The 15,503-nt window shown below is 42.7% G+C and overlaps 1 protein-coding gene across 3 annotated transcripts in view; it reads left to right on the top strand.

The window, feature by feature from the left end:
- Positions 1-13: 13 nt before the first annotated feature.
- The window catches only part of mms4 (Methyl methanesulfonate sensitivity 4), a 38,832-nt gene continuing 23,342 nt past the window's right edge, over positions 14-15,503 (top strand). For 2 of the 3 annotated variants that reach the window (XM_075702177.1, XM_075702175.1), the window contains exons 1-5: positions 15-404; positions 1,499-1,621; positions 8,623-8,899; positions 10,328-10,498; positions 13,837-13,995. In XM_075702177.1, coding sequence (XP_075558292.1) covers positions 127-404; positions 1,499-1,621; positions 8,623-8,899; positions 10,328-10,498; positions 13,837-13,995 — 1,008 coding nt within the window. In that variant the 5' untranslated portion in view covers positions 15-126. Of the gene's footprint in view, positions 405-1,498; positions 1,622-8,622; positions 8,900-10,327; positions 10,499-13,836; positions 13,996-15,503 lie in introns of all 3 variants that reach the window. The other variant, XM_075702176.1, reaches the window with a different exon arrangement.

The raw sequence follows: 15,503 nt of genomic DNA, 5'->3' as shown, positions 1-15,503 counted from the left end.
CGCCTCTGCCGGTTTTGTTTACAATCCCAAGGTCGGTCATGGCGGGCTGCTTGGATTACGTTGGTATCACGCGGACCTGATGAAGGTGCGTGATCAGTGACCAAAATTTAGGCTGGTAATCAAAATATGGCCGCTGCGTGCATAATTCTTGACTCGGACGGTGATGACGAAGTCAACTGCGGCTCGTGCGAGGCCCCTACCACGCCAGCGCGCGACATTTCGCGGACTGGCGGCGCAGTGCCGTTTGTGGATTTGTGCAGTGATGTCGAAGAAAAGGACTGCGGCGATCAGCTGATCGACGCCGCACCGTCGAAAGCCCAGCAAAGGTCAGCATCAGAAGAACGCAGCAGCAAGGGCACGGTGACGATGACGTCGACTCCAGCTGAGGCAGTCCCACAAACGAGGTGGTTTCTCTTGAAAACATTTGTTGGATATCAAAGGCAAAGTGCGCATGTCAGTGCCAAACGCTCCTTTAGTGTGCAGGCAGGCTGGAGAGTATCCGTGGCTATAACTGAACTTTGCCTCTCGAAGCTGGGCATTTTGCTACGTAATAAGCTATGATGAATACTTTCGTGCGATTTCCCACGACGAACGCAGACCAGGCAAAACATGATTGAACGCTACTCCAGTGCCGCTTATGTTAGTAGCAAGAGTATGTTTAGTGTGAAGGAAGGAATGGCAGCACTAAAGAAAACGCCATAGTTGATAGCTTCGCAACATACTGTTGCAGTCTGTAATCTTGGATTATGTTCAGAGCTCTTTGTACGATATTTAGATTTATAAAAGCTTCTTTCTTGTGCGACCTCGTCTGTGAAACGCCTGTCCTTAGTTGCTTTAGTGCTTGGCTTCGACAACTGTCCACCAATGGTTTCTGTCCAATTTTTTTTTTTTCATCTTCACGAACAGAGCTTAACATTGCCCTGTAGAACAACCACGAGCTGGGAAAGTCACAATGAATTCATTTGGAGAAAGGCCCAGTATGAACGACGACACCGAATGTTCATCACTAAGTATCGACTAGGCACTAAACGTTCATTAGTCATGTAACCTGAGTGCGAGCCAACCACATGATTGCACCGACAGAAGGCAAGGTTCCATATGTAAGGTGTCTTGTGACAGAGTGGTTGGTTTTGATATCATGGATTTCATTATGGATGCTTTCAAGGTGTTGATGCATGTTTAAGATGTTGGAACAATGCCATGTATATAAGTTTTTTTTTTTCGTATGTGTGTGTGTCTCTTCCGAGTTTCTTTATAAACACTGCATTCTCATATTTTCTTGCTCTAGTGTCTTTGAAATCAATATGTCAGCCCTTTTGCTTTTTGCCTGCTTGGACACACGACCACTGTTACTGGATGTCAAACCCATTAACCTGTGTTTGGCAGTAGAATACGGTAGCCACCGAGCTCCCATGGCAAGGTACGCTGTTTCGTGGTGAATTCATTTGAATGCGCTGTTGGGGTAAAGTTCTTTCCTCTTGCTTTTTCACACTTGCAGTGTGAACAGCGGCAGGAGCAGCACCTCCGAATGTGAGGCCCATCGTGGCAGCCTGTGGGACAGCGACGATGAGGAGCTGGCACCGCTGTCGGCGAGGCTGCAGCCACAACAACCCAGCAGCAGGTTGGCATCTACATTAATTCTAAATAAGGAACAGGAAACAGGGGCTCTAAATTATGATTTACAATTGAGCCTCATTATAAAGAAGTTACATCCGTCAGGAAGATACCATTGTTATATCCAATATTTGTTAAAAGCATATATTTGTTCTAAGCATGTATTTGTTACACACTGTTATTGGCTAGAAAAGCTATGGAGTGGCTTTGTTATATCCAGTAATTCGTTATACTGAGGTTTGAGTTATAAGGGCGAGCACTGCAAACAAAAATGAAGGAATAGATGGGACATAAACAATCTGTTGAATATAAATGTGCTATAGACAGAACAGAAGTGAATGGGACATGTACAACAATAAGGTTCTACTTAAGGTCATAAGGTTCTAACAAAATATGTGCCAAGGAAAAACAGAAAAGCATGGAGCAGGCACAACAGATAATCTTGCCTTTGTGTGGTTAAGGTATGTGTGCAACTTGCCTAAATTCTCACCTAGTTCAGCTTTAAGTGCCATATTAACAAAAGTGGCGCCCACTCCATTTCATCTTAAAGGCCGATTGCAATGAAATTTCAAACAGCATAAAAAAACCTTGTTTCTGATATTTGCAGACACAAAGCAGCCTCTGTGCTAAATTTTAAGTTATAAATATGAGCGGATGCACCATAAAGAGCTGAAACTTGAACAAACAGTGCTAGAAATGATGCAGAACATAGAACGTTGAAAGCCAGGATCTGGCTTGGACTGGCCCATGGGCCTGGCTGATGCGTTCAGGTGTGACAGTGAGATCAGTGCGTGTGTGTTGATCTGGAATCTGTCATATGCGTGCGCTTATCACTGGGAGCCTGCATTATCTGCTAAGATACTGTCTAAAGGCTGTTAATTATGAAATCAGATGATTACCAGCCCTGTGGCATTGCTAAGGTTATTTAAGAGGGGCATGAATGCGAGCAAGTTGGTACAAATATATCTGTGAAAAAAAACAGCGTGAATTAGATGCGGACAAGGGAGGAACACAGAAAGAGGTTACTTTGATTGTTTATACCACTCATCTATGAAAAGAAAAAAAAATGTCATCCACACGATGGTAGCAGCAAAGTACAAAGAAAACACATGTTCGTTTCTCAGAAAGAAGGCTTTGCAAACGAAAAAGAATTCATCTGGGGATCGAACCCTGAGCCAATGCCTTTCCGGGGAAGTCACCCCACCATCTGAGCTAACCAAATGGCTAGCAGATTGTAGGGATACTGGTGGGTGACAACTTTGCTATTTCGTGAATCTTCCTCTACCTTATGGATTTTCACTGAACTGTTTTACACCACTCAAATTAAGCCCCAGTGAAATTTTGTTGAAGTTTGCTTTTATTCCAGGGCCCCTAATTGTCTACAGGTAAGAACCACTGCTTAGTGGCATCCACTCTGAAATGTTTGACATTGAAGGGATCAGGCCATCCTTTTAAAAGCCTGTGCACATTTTCAATTCTTTTGGCCCCCTAATGAGAGAGAGAGAAAGCTTTTTAAAGAACTGCAGGTAATTCTGCTGGCATATATGTAAGTGCCTACATGGTACTCTGCGAAAGACTGAAGGGCCCGGATGTGTGTGGACTACGACCATTAATGCGACAACCACAAGAGACTACCACCCTCTTAGTCGATAGCTTCTGTCTTGTTTGAATTGTTAGATGCCATGTTTTACAAATGGCTTAATCTCTGTCTAGAAGAAAGGGGGTTAACCGAGGGGCCTGATTTTTATTAGTCATATCATGAGAAGTCAACAAACACTGACACCAAGGACAACATAGGGGAAATTACTTGTGCTTAATTAATAATAATAAATTACTTGTGCTTGGCGGGACCGCCTCCATGTTTCCCGCAAACCACGCAAAAACGCTAACGCTAACTCGTTTGCGTTGCGTACGTCCGTTATACCCGCTATTTCGTTTAGCGTTCAGCACATGCGCAGGGATGACCTGCTATTCTTTAGCATACGTAATGGTATAGCGTACGCTATACTAAAACTGTCTAATAAATGAAAATAAAGAAATGATAAATTCATGCAAATTAAAGTGGATGAAAAAACAACTTGCCGCAGGTGGGAACTGAACCCACAACCTTCGCATTTCGCGTTCGATGCTCTACCAATTGAGCTACCGCGGCGCCATTTCCCCGTCCACTTTCTTGCGTATTTATGTGTCCTAGTAGAACCCTGGGAGTGTTAGCCAGCGCCACCACTCACAGACATTGGCGGCGGACGCAGAACGTCCTTTTTGCTGCAGGCGTCACGAGAACGTGATCTTTTTTGGGTGAAGGCAACTGGCCAATAAACCCACATATGCTACCTGAAGGCATCAATGTTGGCGGATTTGAGAACCTCGTTATGTAATAAACGAGAAGAAAGAGGGTTAACCAAGGGGCCCGATTTTTATTAGTCATATCATGAAAAGTCAACAAACACTGACACCAAGGACAACAAGGGGAAATTACTTGTGCTTAATAAATGAAAATAAAGAAACAATAAATTAATGGAAATTAAACTGGATGAAAAAACAACTTGCCGGAGGTGGGAACGCGAAATGCGAAGGTTGTGGGTTCGGTAAGATAAAGCAGAGATTTGCAGAGTACTCGAGCGGTATTGAAGGTTGGGCATGTTGGTATCAGTTAATTCTTTGAATAGGGCGAAAAGACGGGAAGAAGAAAAAGACAAGGCAGCATAGTTTTGTGCTTTCCTTCTTCACGTCGTGCCTTTTCAAGCTATCCACTGCGGTGGCTAAGTGGCTTTGGTGTTGTGCTGCTAAGCACGAAGTCATGGGATCAAATCTCAGCCACGGCGGCCGCATTTTGATGTTGGCGCAATGCAAAAATGCCAGTGTTCTGTGCATTGGGGGCACATGAAAGATCCCCTGGTGGTCCAAGTTAATCCGGAGTCCACAACTACGGCATGCCTCGTAATCAAATCATGTTTTTTTAGCACATAAATATCCCAGAATTTAACTTTTTCAAGCTGTTCTGTGAAAGAGTGCTAGCTTACGATATTGTAACACCTAAGTAGCTCATGCCATCATTCAATTGAGTAGTCTGTGAAGTACGACCGACCTTTCTACATGTTTTTCATAAATTACAAAAAGGCATTTGATTCAGTAGAGATACCAGCAGTCATGCAAACATTGCATAATCGAGGAATACAGCAAGCATATGTGAATATCCTAGCAAATACTAATGAAGGCTCCACACCTATCCTAGTTCTTGATAACAAAATCAGAAAAACAAAAATCAACACAGAGATCAGGTGGGGAGACAATCTCTTTAATGCTATTTAATGCATGCTTAGATAGAAGTACTCAAGCCATTAGACTGGCAAGGAATGTGAGTGAGGATCAATGGCAAATATCTTGGCATCCTACAATTTGAAGATGACATGGTCGTGTTCAGCAACAATGGAGCTAAATTGCAACAAATGATTGAGGACATTAGCTGAGAAACTGCAAGAGTTGGTTTGAAGATTGATATGCAGAGGACAAAGGTAATGTTCAATAGCCTGCCAAGAGATAAGAATTTATTAATGGTAGTCAGCCTCTAGAATCAGTGCAAGAGTATGTCTATCTAGGCAAATTGCTCACAAGGGACCTTGATCATGAGAAGGAAATCTACAGAATAAAAATGGGTTGGTGTGCATACAGCAGTCTACCAAATCATGACTGGGAGCTTGCCATTATCCTTGAAAAGAAGAACGTGCAATCATTTCATTCTACCGGTACTAACATGTGGGGCAGAAACTTGGAGGTTAGCAGAGAAGCTTAAGAAGTTAAGGACTGCGCAACAGGCGATGGAACAAAAATATGTTCGACATAACATTAAAAGGACCCTGAAATGATTTTGACTATTTTGTAAAAACGTGCTGAGTCATTAGGGTAAGTCCTTGTGATAATTAAGTGACATATTAAAATGCTCTGCTTAAAGCATGCCGCTCCCCTGACTTTTCAACCACGTGATGTCAGTTGGGTGAGCTATCCAAGTGGCTACCCAGGTTGCTTCATGGTAATTTTTCAAATTTTATGGTGAACATAAGTCGTTTGTAAAGTTGGAATATTAGTTAACTTGTTTCGATCAAAAAGAGGTAACAGAAACAGAATACACAACGACAGTTTATCACTACACTCAAGCACTTCTGGCACACAGCAAGTTTTATCTGCTTGTGTTGCAACATGCTCTGTGTTGGCATGAGCTGCGTGGTCAGTGTTGGTCTTGAGCTTTCTTTTTGTGAGCACCACAAATCGCCCTTGTTGCGTTGTGGGCTGACAATCTGCCTATCGGTGACATGTCAAGCTGCGACATCATGTCCCTGTGCAAGGCAACAGGTGAGCAGAGTGGCTACATTGCATTGGGCTGTCGTTATCCGGTTGGCACCAGGATCTACGTGTTTGTGGCCGTCACTTCACTCCGGAAGATTACTTCCACAATTCCGTGCTCGTGCAGTAATTGGGCACTGCGACAGAACGCTCGCAACGCACGCTGCTTGGATAGCTCTCTCTGGGGATCGATGACCAGGTGGCTAGCGGAGAGGTTGGAGAGGCTTTGTGCGCTGGCCCCATGGCACTGGAGGTAGATGACATGACATCAGATCATGACGCAGAGCCAGTGAAGGCGCGCTGAGCTGCGATCACTTGGTGAACGAGATGAAGAAGAAAAGCATGGTTGGGAAAGAGGTTAACTCATAGTCACCCATAGCTTGTAGTCGCTCTTAATACAAGATGCTTCACTTAAATTATGGTGGGGATGTTTTACTGTAGCTGTATCTGACGCACCTACAAAATTGGTTCAGACTTTTTCAGGCACTTTTTAAGAGACAATGGTGTGGATTACAGAGCAAACGATGGTAGCGATATTCTAGTTGGCATTAAGAGGATAAAATTTAGCTGGACAGGCCATGCAATGCATCAGGTGAATAACCGGTGATCCATTAGAGTTACAGAATGGGTGCCAAAGGAGGGGAAGTGCAGTCGAGAACGGCTGAGAATTAAGTGATTTTTTAAAATGACAAAATTTGCAGGCACAAGTTAGATAGCACAAGACGGATACTTGGAGATTGTGAGGAGATGCCTTCATCATGCAGTGGGCATAAAAACAGGCTCATGTCGATGACGGAATAGCTCACACAGACTACTTGTCGGTGTGACTTTGTGTGTCGGGGTGGTGACTATTTGTCACCCCCCCAACACAAAACGGAAGCCATTGTAAATCATGATCATCGTAAGACGCTGCGATGTTCATCCGATGTGCATACGTGGCTCCAGTTAGCCTACATGATGCCCCTGGTTTTTTTGGCCAGTGAGAGAAGTCTGATTAATAAATGGTGGCATAAAGGTAGAGAAGAATGCAGCTAGGTGACCACTGCATGTTGTATAAAAATATTTACACTTAGAAACCACTATCAGTTTTAAGAAGAAAGACAACATGTAAGTAGTGCGATGTCAAGCTCAGTGGCATCCACAACTGCCAAATTTCAAATTGCACACTCAAGATATTTGGAAGAGATTGCTTCAGAAGTTAGTGAAAGGGCCTTGCAGTCTTTTAAGTAACAGCTGCTGCATTCGGTGCTTACCCGGACCATCACGCTGACTGTTGGTAATGGAAAACTTTCTCTGCCAGTCCCTGCACAAAATTATTGTCTAATGAGTAGGGAGGAAAGCAGCATTGCTGTGCCACCAGCACTTGCCGCCACTGCTCTCTGTTCCTTTTGCCACGCTGCAGCTATGACACACTTAGGGGCGCCACAGGAAGAACGGTACTGTAGTACAGTCAAGCCTCGAAATAACAAACACAGATATAATGAATTATTGGACATAGTGGACAACTCCATAATGTTTATTGCCAATATCAGCGTGTGACAAATATATCATTATGAATATTGGATATAATGAAGTTATTTTTGTGTTGGGCGTGAATTCGTTTTAACGAGGTTCGACTGTACCATTTTCGAGTAGCCGCTAGTTTGGAACACTTTTCATAGTTGTTTAATGGTGACCTCTTGTGGTGACCTGAATCAATCTGGGGTTGACATAATCCTAGCTGATGACCAAGTGGAACTGGCTGGTCAGGGTGGCAGAGGATTCTTTTTCGCTTCGAAGCTGTCAGGTGATGCCACATTTGCGCACCGCAGTGGCAGAAGAGTAGAGAGAGAGAGAAAGAGCGTCATCTTGCTCTCACGCAGCTGATTTCGTCATGATTCCACTAAGTTTCTTGCAGCGCCATGGTTGAAAGTGTCATCAAAACAGCATCACAATGAGTCTGCCGCTACTTTTGGTGCTGTGAAAGACTTCATCAATGCTGAACCACGAACTACCACATATATGCAAGTCTTATTGCTCTTCTTGAGAAATTCAGCACTCGCAAGCGATGAGAGCACAAATAGAAGGAACACACGGAACAGAAGTGCTGACTCGCAACTAAATTTTTCTTTTTTTTAAATTGCAAATCAATTGGGGGAATTACAAAAATTAAAAAGGCCAAAAGTAGCAACAAGCAACAAATGCATCTCGGCATGTGCACATGAGAGGCGATAAACGTGAGTTCAAGCATTCAAAAATTCAACTTAGTCGAGCAGGGCTAGTGATGGTTGGCTAACTCATTTCTCAGCTCGTGTTCTTTGATATAAAGCACTTCTGTTATTTCATGTGCGAGTTCATTTTTGTGAGAGAACAAAATTGATGTGTCCTGAAAGATAGCTTGACAACCACTGTTCTTTCCTCTAGTGCTCTCATCGCTTGTGCACGCTGAATTTTTCAAGAAATTGTATCCATAGTAACTCGCTCATCTCGTCTTTTCATTCTTGTGCAGTTTGCATCATAACACCAGCTGCAGCATAAAACACCTGTTTGCTCTTGATCATGTGTAGGTGCTAAATGTCTTGTGAATTTTCTCCCCCTGCACCTTTTTTTTGTTTTTCCTTCACTGCACAAATATGTTATGGCATCCGTATTCTGCATTCTTCTTTATTGTGCCTTTGTCCTTTCTAGTCTGCTAAATATGAAGACAAGCCCACAGGATATCAAGACACGCTCACAAGATATGAAGACAAGCCCACAGGATGTGAAAATGAGCCTACAGAATATGAAGACAAGCCCTCTGAAACGGACCATGGTGCACAGAATTTCAGACAGTGAGGATGAAGATGGGCTTCCAGATCTGGGACATGTAATCAGTGCTTGTGTAGAATCAGGGGTGACCGCTCGTCCTCTGAGCTTGAACGGTCAGCGTGTTCCTGCAGCGGCTGCGCCAGGCACAGTTACACATGTAAGTTTTTTTTTCTTTCTTTTCTTTTGCTACTGCTGAGACTGGTACCATCAGCATAAATTGAAATGCAAACAAGAAAATACTCGTTAGGACGCCTGTTCTGTGTAGATGCAAGGGATTGCTATGTGCACTCGTTCTGTAGCCAGTCTTCTTAAGCATGATGTGCACCAAAATGCACATTCTGGAGTTCAGATTAAGCCTCCACTACAAATGCAGGTGAAGCTGGAAATGCAATAACACAGCATAGTAGCCTTCTGTTTGTTCGGGTTTGAACTTATGCGGCTTATACAATACAGTTCGAAATCACTGTTGTGTTCATCATCGCTAACATTGAGGAGTTATGTTACACAATTGCCATTATTACAGAAGAATAGCTCCCTCTCCCTTTTGCATGCTCTAGAGTATGTACCTAAATGTGGAAACCTTCAAAAGTTCATGTATCTTGTATCGTGGCCCTTGGCTTTTCCTGTAGTGAAGACCCTTACGGTATGCATGTCTATTCTCTATTAGACCGCCTGTGTGCCTGCTCATTCAATCAGAAGTGTTGCAGTATTGCGCTGTGATCTGTGTGTGTGTGTGTGTGTGATGTTGCAGGAATAGACGATGCAGCAACTGCACTTGTGTTATCTGTGATGCTTTCCTTTGTGTTCTTCGGTGATCTGCTGTCCCCAGTAGCAACTTTACTCAGTAACTAAGATGTCTCTCGACTCTGAGGACTGTAATCAGTCAGTCTAGCTATATTTAATGTCAGCCTTTACTGTTTATTCAAAAAAGATCCTGTCCTGTGGCTATGTTGAATGAACCAAGGTTCCAGTCAAAAAACAAAAATGTGTCATGCAAACTGCACAAAAAATATAGCCTTCATTCTCCTTCAGTGGCCTGTTCATTTCAAGCCTGCATGCATGTCGACTTTTCTTAATCTTTTGTAAAGTTTACGAAATTTGGGCTTGTTCTGCAATTTTATGATATGGCTCACCAAGTTTTATGAGAAATAAATTCAGGTCATGAAGAAAAGCTTTGGTCGTCGGTTTTGGTCAGAGACTTCCAATATTCGTCTTCGACTGTACCCTTGGAAGTCTTCTGATTGTGGAAGAACTCAGAAGGGCATCTGATTCGAGCAAGTTTATTCTGATAAGTTTTGGACCAGAAACTAAGTCACTCCAGAAGTCACTGAGATTAAAAAAAGAACTGTGTTGCTTGTCAGTTTCCTGCAGTAGTAAGTTCGTGGCTGCTTGTGTGCTGCGTCTCAAGGTAAATGGCAGTTGGGAGAGTGCACATGTATCTCAGGGAAGGTGTGCTCACCAGGAGAGCTTAAAAAAGAAAGTTGCATACTGTAACCCGCTCTCTCTCCCCAAGGATGTCGTTGTGAATTTTAAAAACTGCAGGTCAGCAGGTATGAACCTGACCGGTGCAGCGCCTTTCGTGCAGGTGGATGAAGAGAATGTGGTGGCGCCGGCATACACCCAGCTGAAGGCTAAGCGCGTGCGCATCACGCCTGAGGAGCGGGAGGCCCGCCGTGCTGCCAAGGAGCTCGAGAAGCAGCGTAAAGCCATGGCCACCGAAATGGGGCGTGCCACCAAGCCGGGACATTGCATGAAGGCGAGTAGTCGGCAATGTCTCTTTGTGGTTTGAAGTTGCGCAACATGTATAGGAACAGGGGTGAAGATGGATGCACACTTATGCATCTGTTCAATGTCTTTGTCTAAAGCCCCTCCTTCTACGTGTGACCGCTGCTTTGGCTAAGTAGTGCCAACTCGTGATGTGCATTGCCATTCTCCGGTTTGTTGCTTAAACCGTTTCCGCTTCCGCAATTTCCGCCTCTGAGTTGTCCGCTTCATCTGGTTCCGTTTCCGAAATATCCTCTTCCTGAATTTATGTTTTCACTGCTGTTGCATGCTCATGCCGCTGTGCAGTCGTAGCAGATGGCAGATGACATGTCTTCAACTCTGAACCAACTCTTCTATCTGAGATGACACAAGTTCCTCTTGATGCGAGAAGCTGAGGTTGAGAGTAGCATGGAGGAGAATAGGCTGGCAGTACTTAACCTGGTTGTCAGAAATGTGTTAGAGGGGTTTTATCTCCGTCTTTTGTGGTTTACTGCAGTAGCCACTGTGGTCATGTCCATACTTAAAGGGACACTAAAAAGAAAAATGATTTCTTCTGCATCAGAAAATTACCTCTCTAGGACACCAAAAACACCACTCATACTACAATAAGACGCTTGATAAGCTAGAAAAAGCGCAAGAACGAAAGACGAGTAGCGACGCCTCTGTGAAGTTCCAGCTCCTGGTTGCTGTGACGTCATGGATTTTGATGGCACCTTCTAGGGCCTACTTAATTATATAGCGGTACAGATTGACTACATTGTGTTCTAAAGGAACCAAATATTAAACATGGCAAGTTTCAGGAACCTTTACTCAGCCAATGCGGCCCAACTGTGAAAACATACTTTGGGATCCCTGACGTCACACTGACGTACCAGCATAGGGGTTTTGGCGCAAAATTCAAATACTGATACTTCGACCTTCATTTTCTCATCTAATAATCGAACTATTATTTTGAACTGACTGCCTGCAGTGTTCTTAAACAATGTTTTATTAGTCTAAACTGATTTGTTGTTTTGCTTTAGTGTCCATTTAAACATATGGGCAGCAGTGCACAAATCTTGTGAAAGAGAAATACTGAAAGATTTTGAAGTTTCTTTGGAATTCAATGTAAGGTCCCTCAAAGTCTAAAGTGAGCTCTTTGTTAATTCTAGAGGGCCATTCAAAGGACTGTCTCTATAATCACACAAAATAGTGACTGCTTACAACAATGTGTGCCTTCTAGCTTTGAATTATAGCTTTTGAAAAATTGAAATACTTCGGTTTATACCAGTCATCTTTATTGTAATGTTTTTCTGCTTATTGTACTTGTTGGCCTGAGCGGGGTGTATTATTCAAAACAAGCCTGTTAAAGCGACACTCAAAATCGCCCTCTGTGTCCCAAGTCGGACAAGCTATTAAAGTGGGGTTTAGGAAGAAAAAGGAAAAACGAAAAACATGTTATGCAAACTAAGGTGCAGTGTGAACTTGGAGATTCTTGGGTCTCGTCGCAGTTGCATTTTGAATTTGGCTTGTGTCCTGATTGTATGCCACGAGTTGCTGCATTTGTAAGCTACTAGGGGTCGCTTACATGTAAAATTTTTTTACTGTATTTGATGCTTTTGGCAAATCAGTTATTTGGAATCCCACAAGGTGGAGGAAGGTTCATGAAAGGGAAAAAATTTTCATCTACCTGAATGCAGCCCAAAACTACAAAGAAAACCTGTACGGGTTTTTCAGAAAGAAAGCTTCGTAGTTTAAAAAAAATTTGTCCTGGACGGGATATCAAATCTGGGATCAACGTCTTTCCAGGGCGGTCGCTCTACCATCTGAGCTAACCATCTACCATCTGAGCTAACCAGCTTTGTAGCTTCATGGTACATTCAGGTGGATGACAATATTTCCCTCTGAATCCATGCTTTTGTGCTTTATAATAATAATAGAGGTGGGCGAATATCACCTTTTTCAAATATGACAAGTAAGTATTGAATATTGAATTGTCAAATGCAGATGCATATATTTACAGCAGGAATGCACATTTCAGTACCGTACCTGTACTGACTAGTGTAAAAAGGATATCAGGGACAAAACGGTAGTTTTAAACACAAGATCACTAATTTCAGGAATTAATGGCTGCTCTAGGACTAGCTTTCAAAAAATGCGAAATATAAATAGTTGTTGAAAAAAAATAAAGCTGTGGAGAAAGAAAAGAACAAGCTGCTGAAGGACATGTGTGCTGCAGACACATGTAAAAGGGCATGTTGCAAGGAAAACATCACTGGTTGTAGCATAAAAGATAAAACTGCTACATGATTAATTAAATAGAAAGAAATACTAAATTACAGACTACAAGCAAAAATCACAGGTTGTTGTGTAGGCTTCCACTGTGAAACTGTAAACAAAGCTTTGAATGCAAGCTTGCATTACAGATATTTTTTATGCATTGCTTCAAAAATGTGTTTGTTGTTTAACTTCTGATGATTTGTGGTACTTTGTGTTGCAGATTGAGAACAGTAACCTGACTTCAGCAGTTGGTGCTTGCAAAATTTTCGGTTAACTTCAATATTAGGAAATACCGCATAGATCATCTTCAAATACAAATAGTCAGTACATAATATGCAATTCGTATTTGAAACTTCGAATAGTCACCCACCGCTAAATATTATTAATAATGATGATGACCCCACATTGTATGAAATTGTTCTATTTGAAATATTACTTTATTCAAAGTTTTCTGTAGCCCCTACCGCAGTGCATGCATTTTAGAATGAATTTTTCTATTTGCAGCGGCACTAGACTCCACTTAGTATAAAGTGTTAAACTGGAAATTCATGTGAGACCTCTTAGTGCAGCATACGCAATGAACCTTAGCATTTTTTTTCATATCAACCTGGCAAGTTACCTCAAAGCACCTTGGAGGAGTGGGCCGCTTGATCACAAAAATTGGAAAAAGCATGGCGGCCACTTCTCCTGCAACATATCAAGAAAGGGTTGGGCAGGAGGCCCATGCCTACCAAAAAGGCGCAGATTGAGGCATCAGTTTCTTAGGGACTAGTTGATGTTAATTTAGTAATGTCTCTTCCACGTAGGGTCAGCTTCTTGGAAATCTTAAATGCATTATGTGATGATAACCGACATATGAGGCAGCTGCTCGCACGCTTCCGAATTTAACCTCTGTCATGTCGCCACTATTTAGTGTGGCTTTGTTTCAATGTACACATTACTAAGCCTTGTTTAGAGTCTCTGCACGTTTAACAAAGTACTGCTTAGAACGAACTCCATTTCCTATTCCGTTTGCTTCATCATAATGAGGGTTTGGTGTACTAATAAAAATAGCAATAATGTGTCATGCAGTATGTGACAGTGGTGTTGGACTCCCGGCTTCTGGATGACGAGGCGTCCCTGCAGCTGCTGCGCGAGACTCTTGACCAGGCAGAGATCCGTGCTGAAATCCAGACGCTGCCCGTGGAGCGTGCAGTCTGCTGGAGGCGCACCGCACTCTCCCTCAATGAGGTATCTGATGTGGAAGTGTTTTCGAAGCAAACAGTGTTGGTGGTAGTCAAAGCGAAGAGAAGAGACTGTGGTAGAGCAGATGATTGCTTAATAGAGACTCGGGGCTGTATTTAGCACTGTTCTTTTCATTTTCATTGTTTGTGTCCTTTTTTCATTGGCTCGCACGAAGCTGTGCCCTCACTGTCACCGGAACTGGCCACTCAGTGGACCAGAAAATAATTATAAAAAAGATGAATAGGATTGTAGCAATAAACTCTTTACAAAATACATAATACTTCCGTTATTTTGACTACGGTTAATTCATTCTCTCGGTTATTTCAATCTCAGCCAGTGTCCACGCATTTATATAGGCGGAAACTTTCGTTAATTCGGTCCTAAAATTGCCCTTCGCCGGATAAATTGAACTTGACCAGTCAGCATGCACCTGACCCCTATGGTGAAGCCCAGTAGTGAGCCCTTTAGTGGTAACATCTGTTTTGGCGGAGCTTAGAGGACAGTGGATGCATTGAACATACATCATCTCCTGTCGAAAGCCTATTTTCAGCCTGCCCTAGGAAAATTTTCAAGTAATTACCGTAGCCCACAATGACCCATTACGGTATTTACCCGATTCTAACACGTGTCACCTTTATTTTTTTCAGTAAAATTGGGGCGAAAATTACTTGCGCAGTGCAATCAGACACGATGTCAAAACCGCCTTCGCGGTGTTTGTATGCTTTACCGCATAAGACAAATGTATTGCGGCGAAGCTAACATTAAAAAAAAAAAACTCCCTTCATTGTGCTACACATTTGAGAGACCATTGCCTATTTTTCTCACTAAAAATCTGGCGCATGTTTAATTTCTGCTTTGTTTAGGAGCTTTAATGTTATTTGTATGTTAATTTCCTACTCTGGACACACAGAAAACGGCCACATGATTCGGGGGCGTGTTAGAATCGGGAAAAATACTACCAAATGAATTAACAGTGTGTTTTGTCATTTTTTTCTGCATTTTGATTAATTAGACCCGCCGGATAATTCGATAAGTTTCGCCGGTCCCATCAGGGTCGATTAACGAAATTCGACTGTACGACCCTTGTGCTGCATTTTCTAGTACTACTTCTTGCCTAAAACTTCTGTTGTGACTTGATGCTTATTCGCATGTCTGTGCTCTCTTTCTACTCTGTTTTATGCATAGCAGGCAACACTGCAAAGGCTGGAGAGACTCTTCTCACCGTTTGCATTTGCAACCGAAAAAATCGCGCATCACATATGAAAGAAAGATTAGGTTATGCATTGTGCTATTCAATGTAAAAGTAAGTTGCCCACACTTATGTTGCAAAATAAGACACAGTTATTACAAGGTGTCGCACATATGAACCTATTCACATATGTACTGTACAAGCGGAGTGACACATTTTTGCGACAAGCAGACACATAGCACAACGAACACGTAAAATAAAAATATGGCCATCATTCTGCACAGATTGACCCCCAACTGTGTTTAGGGTGTGGTGCGGCGGCGGA

Source organism: Dermacentor variabilis, chromosome 8 (genome assembly GCF_050947875.1).
Source record: "Dermacentor variabilis isolate Ectoservices chromosome 8, ASM5094787v1, whole genome shotgun sequence".
Classification (NCBI taxonomy): domain Eukaryota; kingdom Metazoa; phylum Arthropoda; class Arachnida; order Ixodida; family Ixodidae; genus Dermacentor; species Dermacentor variabilis.
The sequence above is the reverse complement of the archived record's forward strand: the minus strand, read 5'-3'. Positions and strand labels throughout refer to the sequence as shown.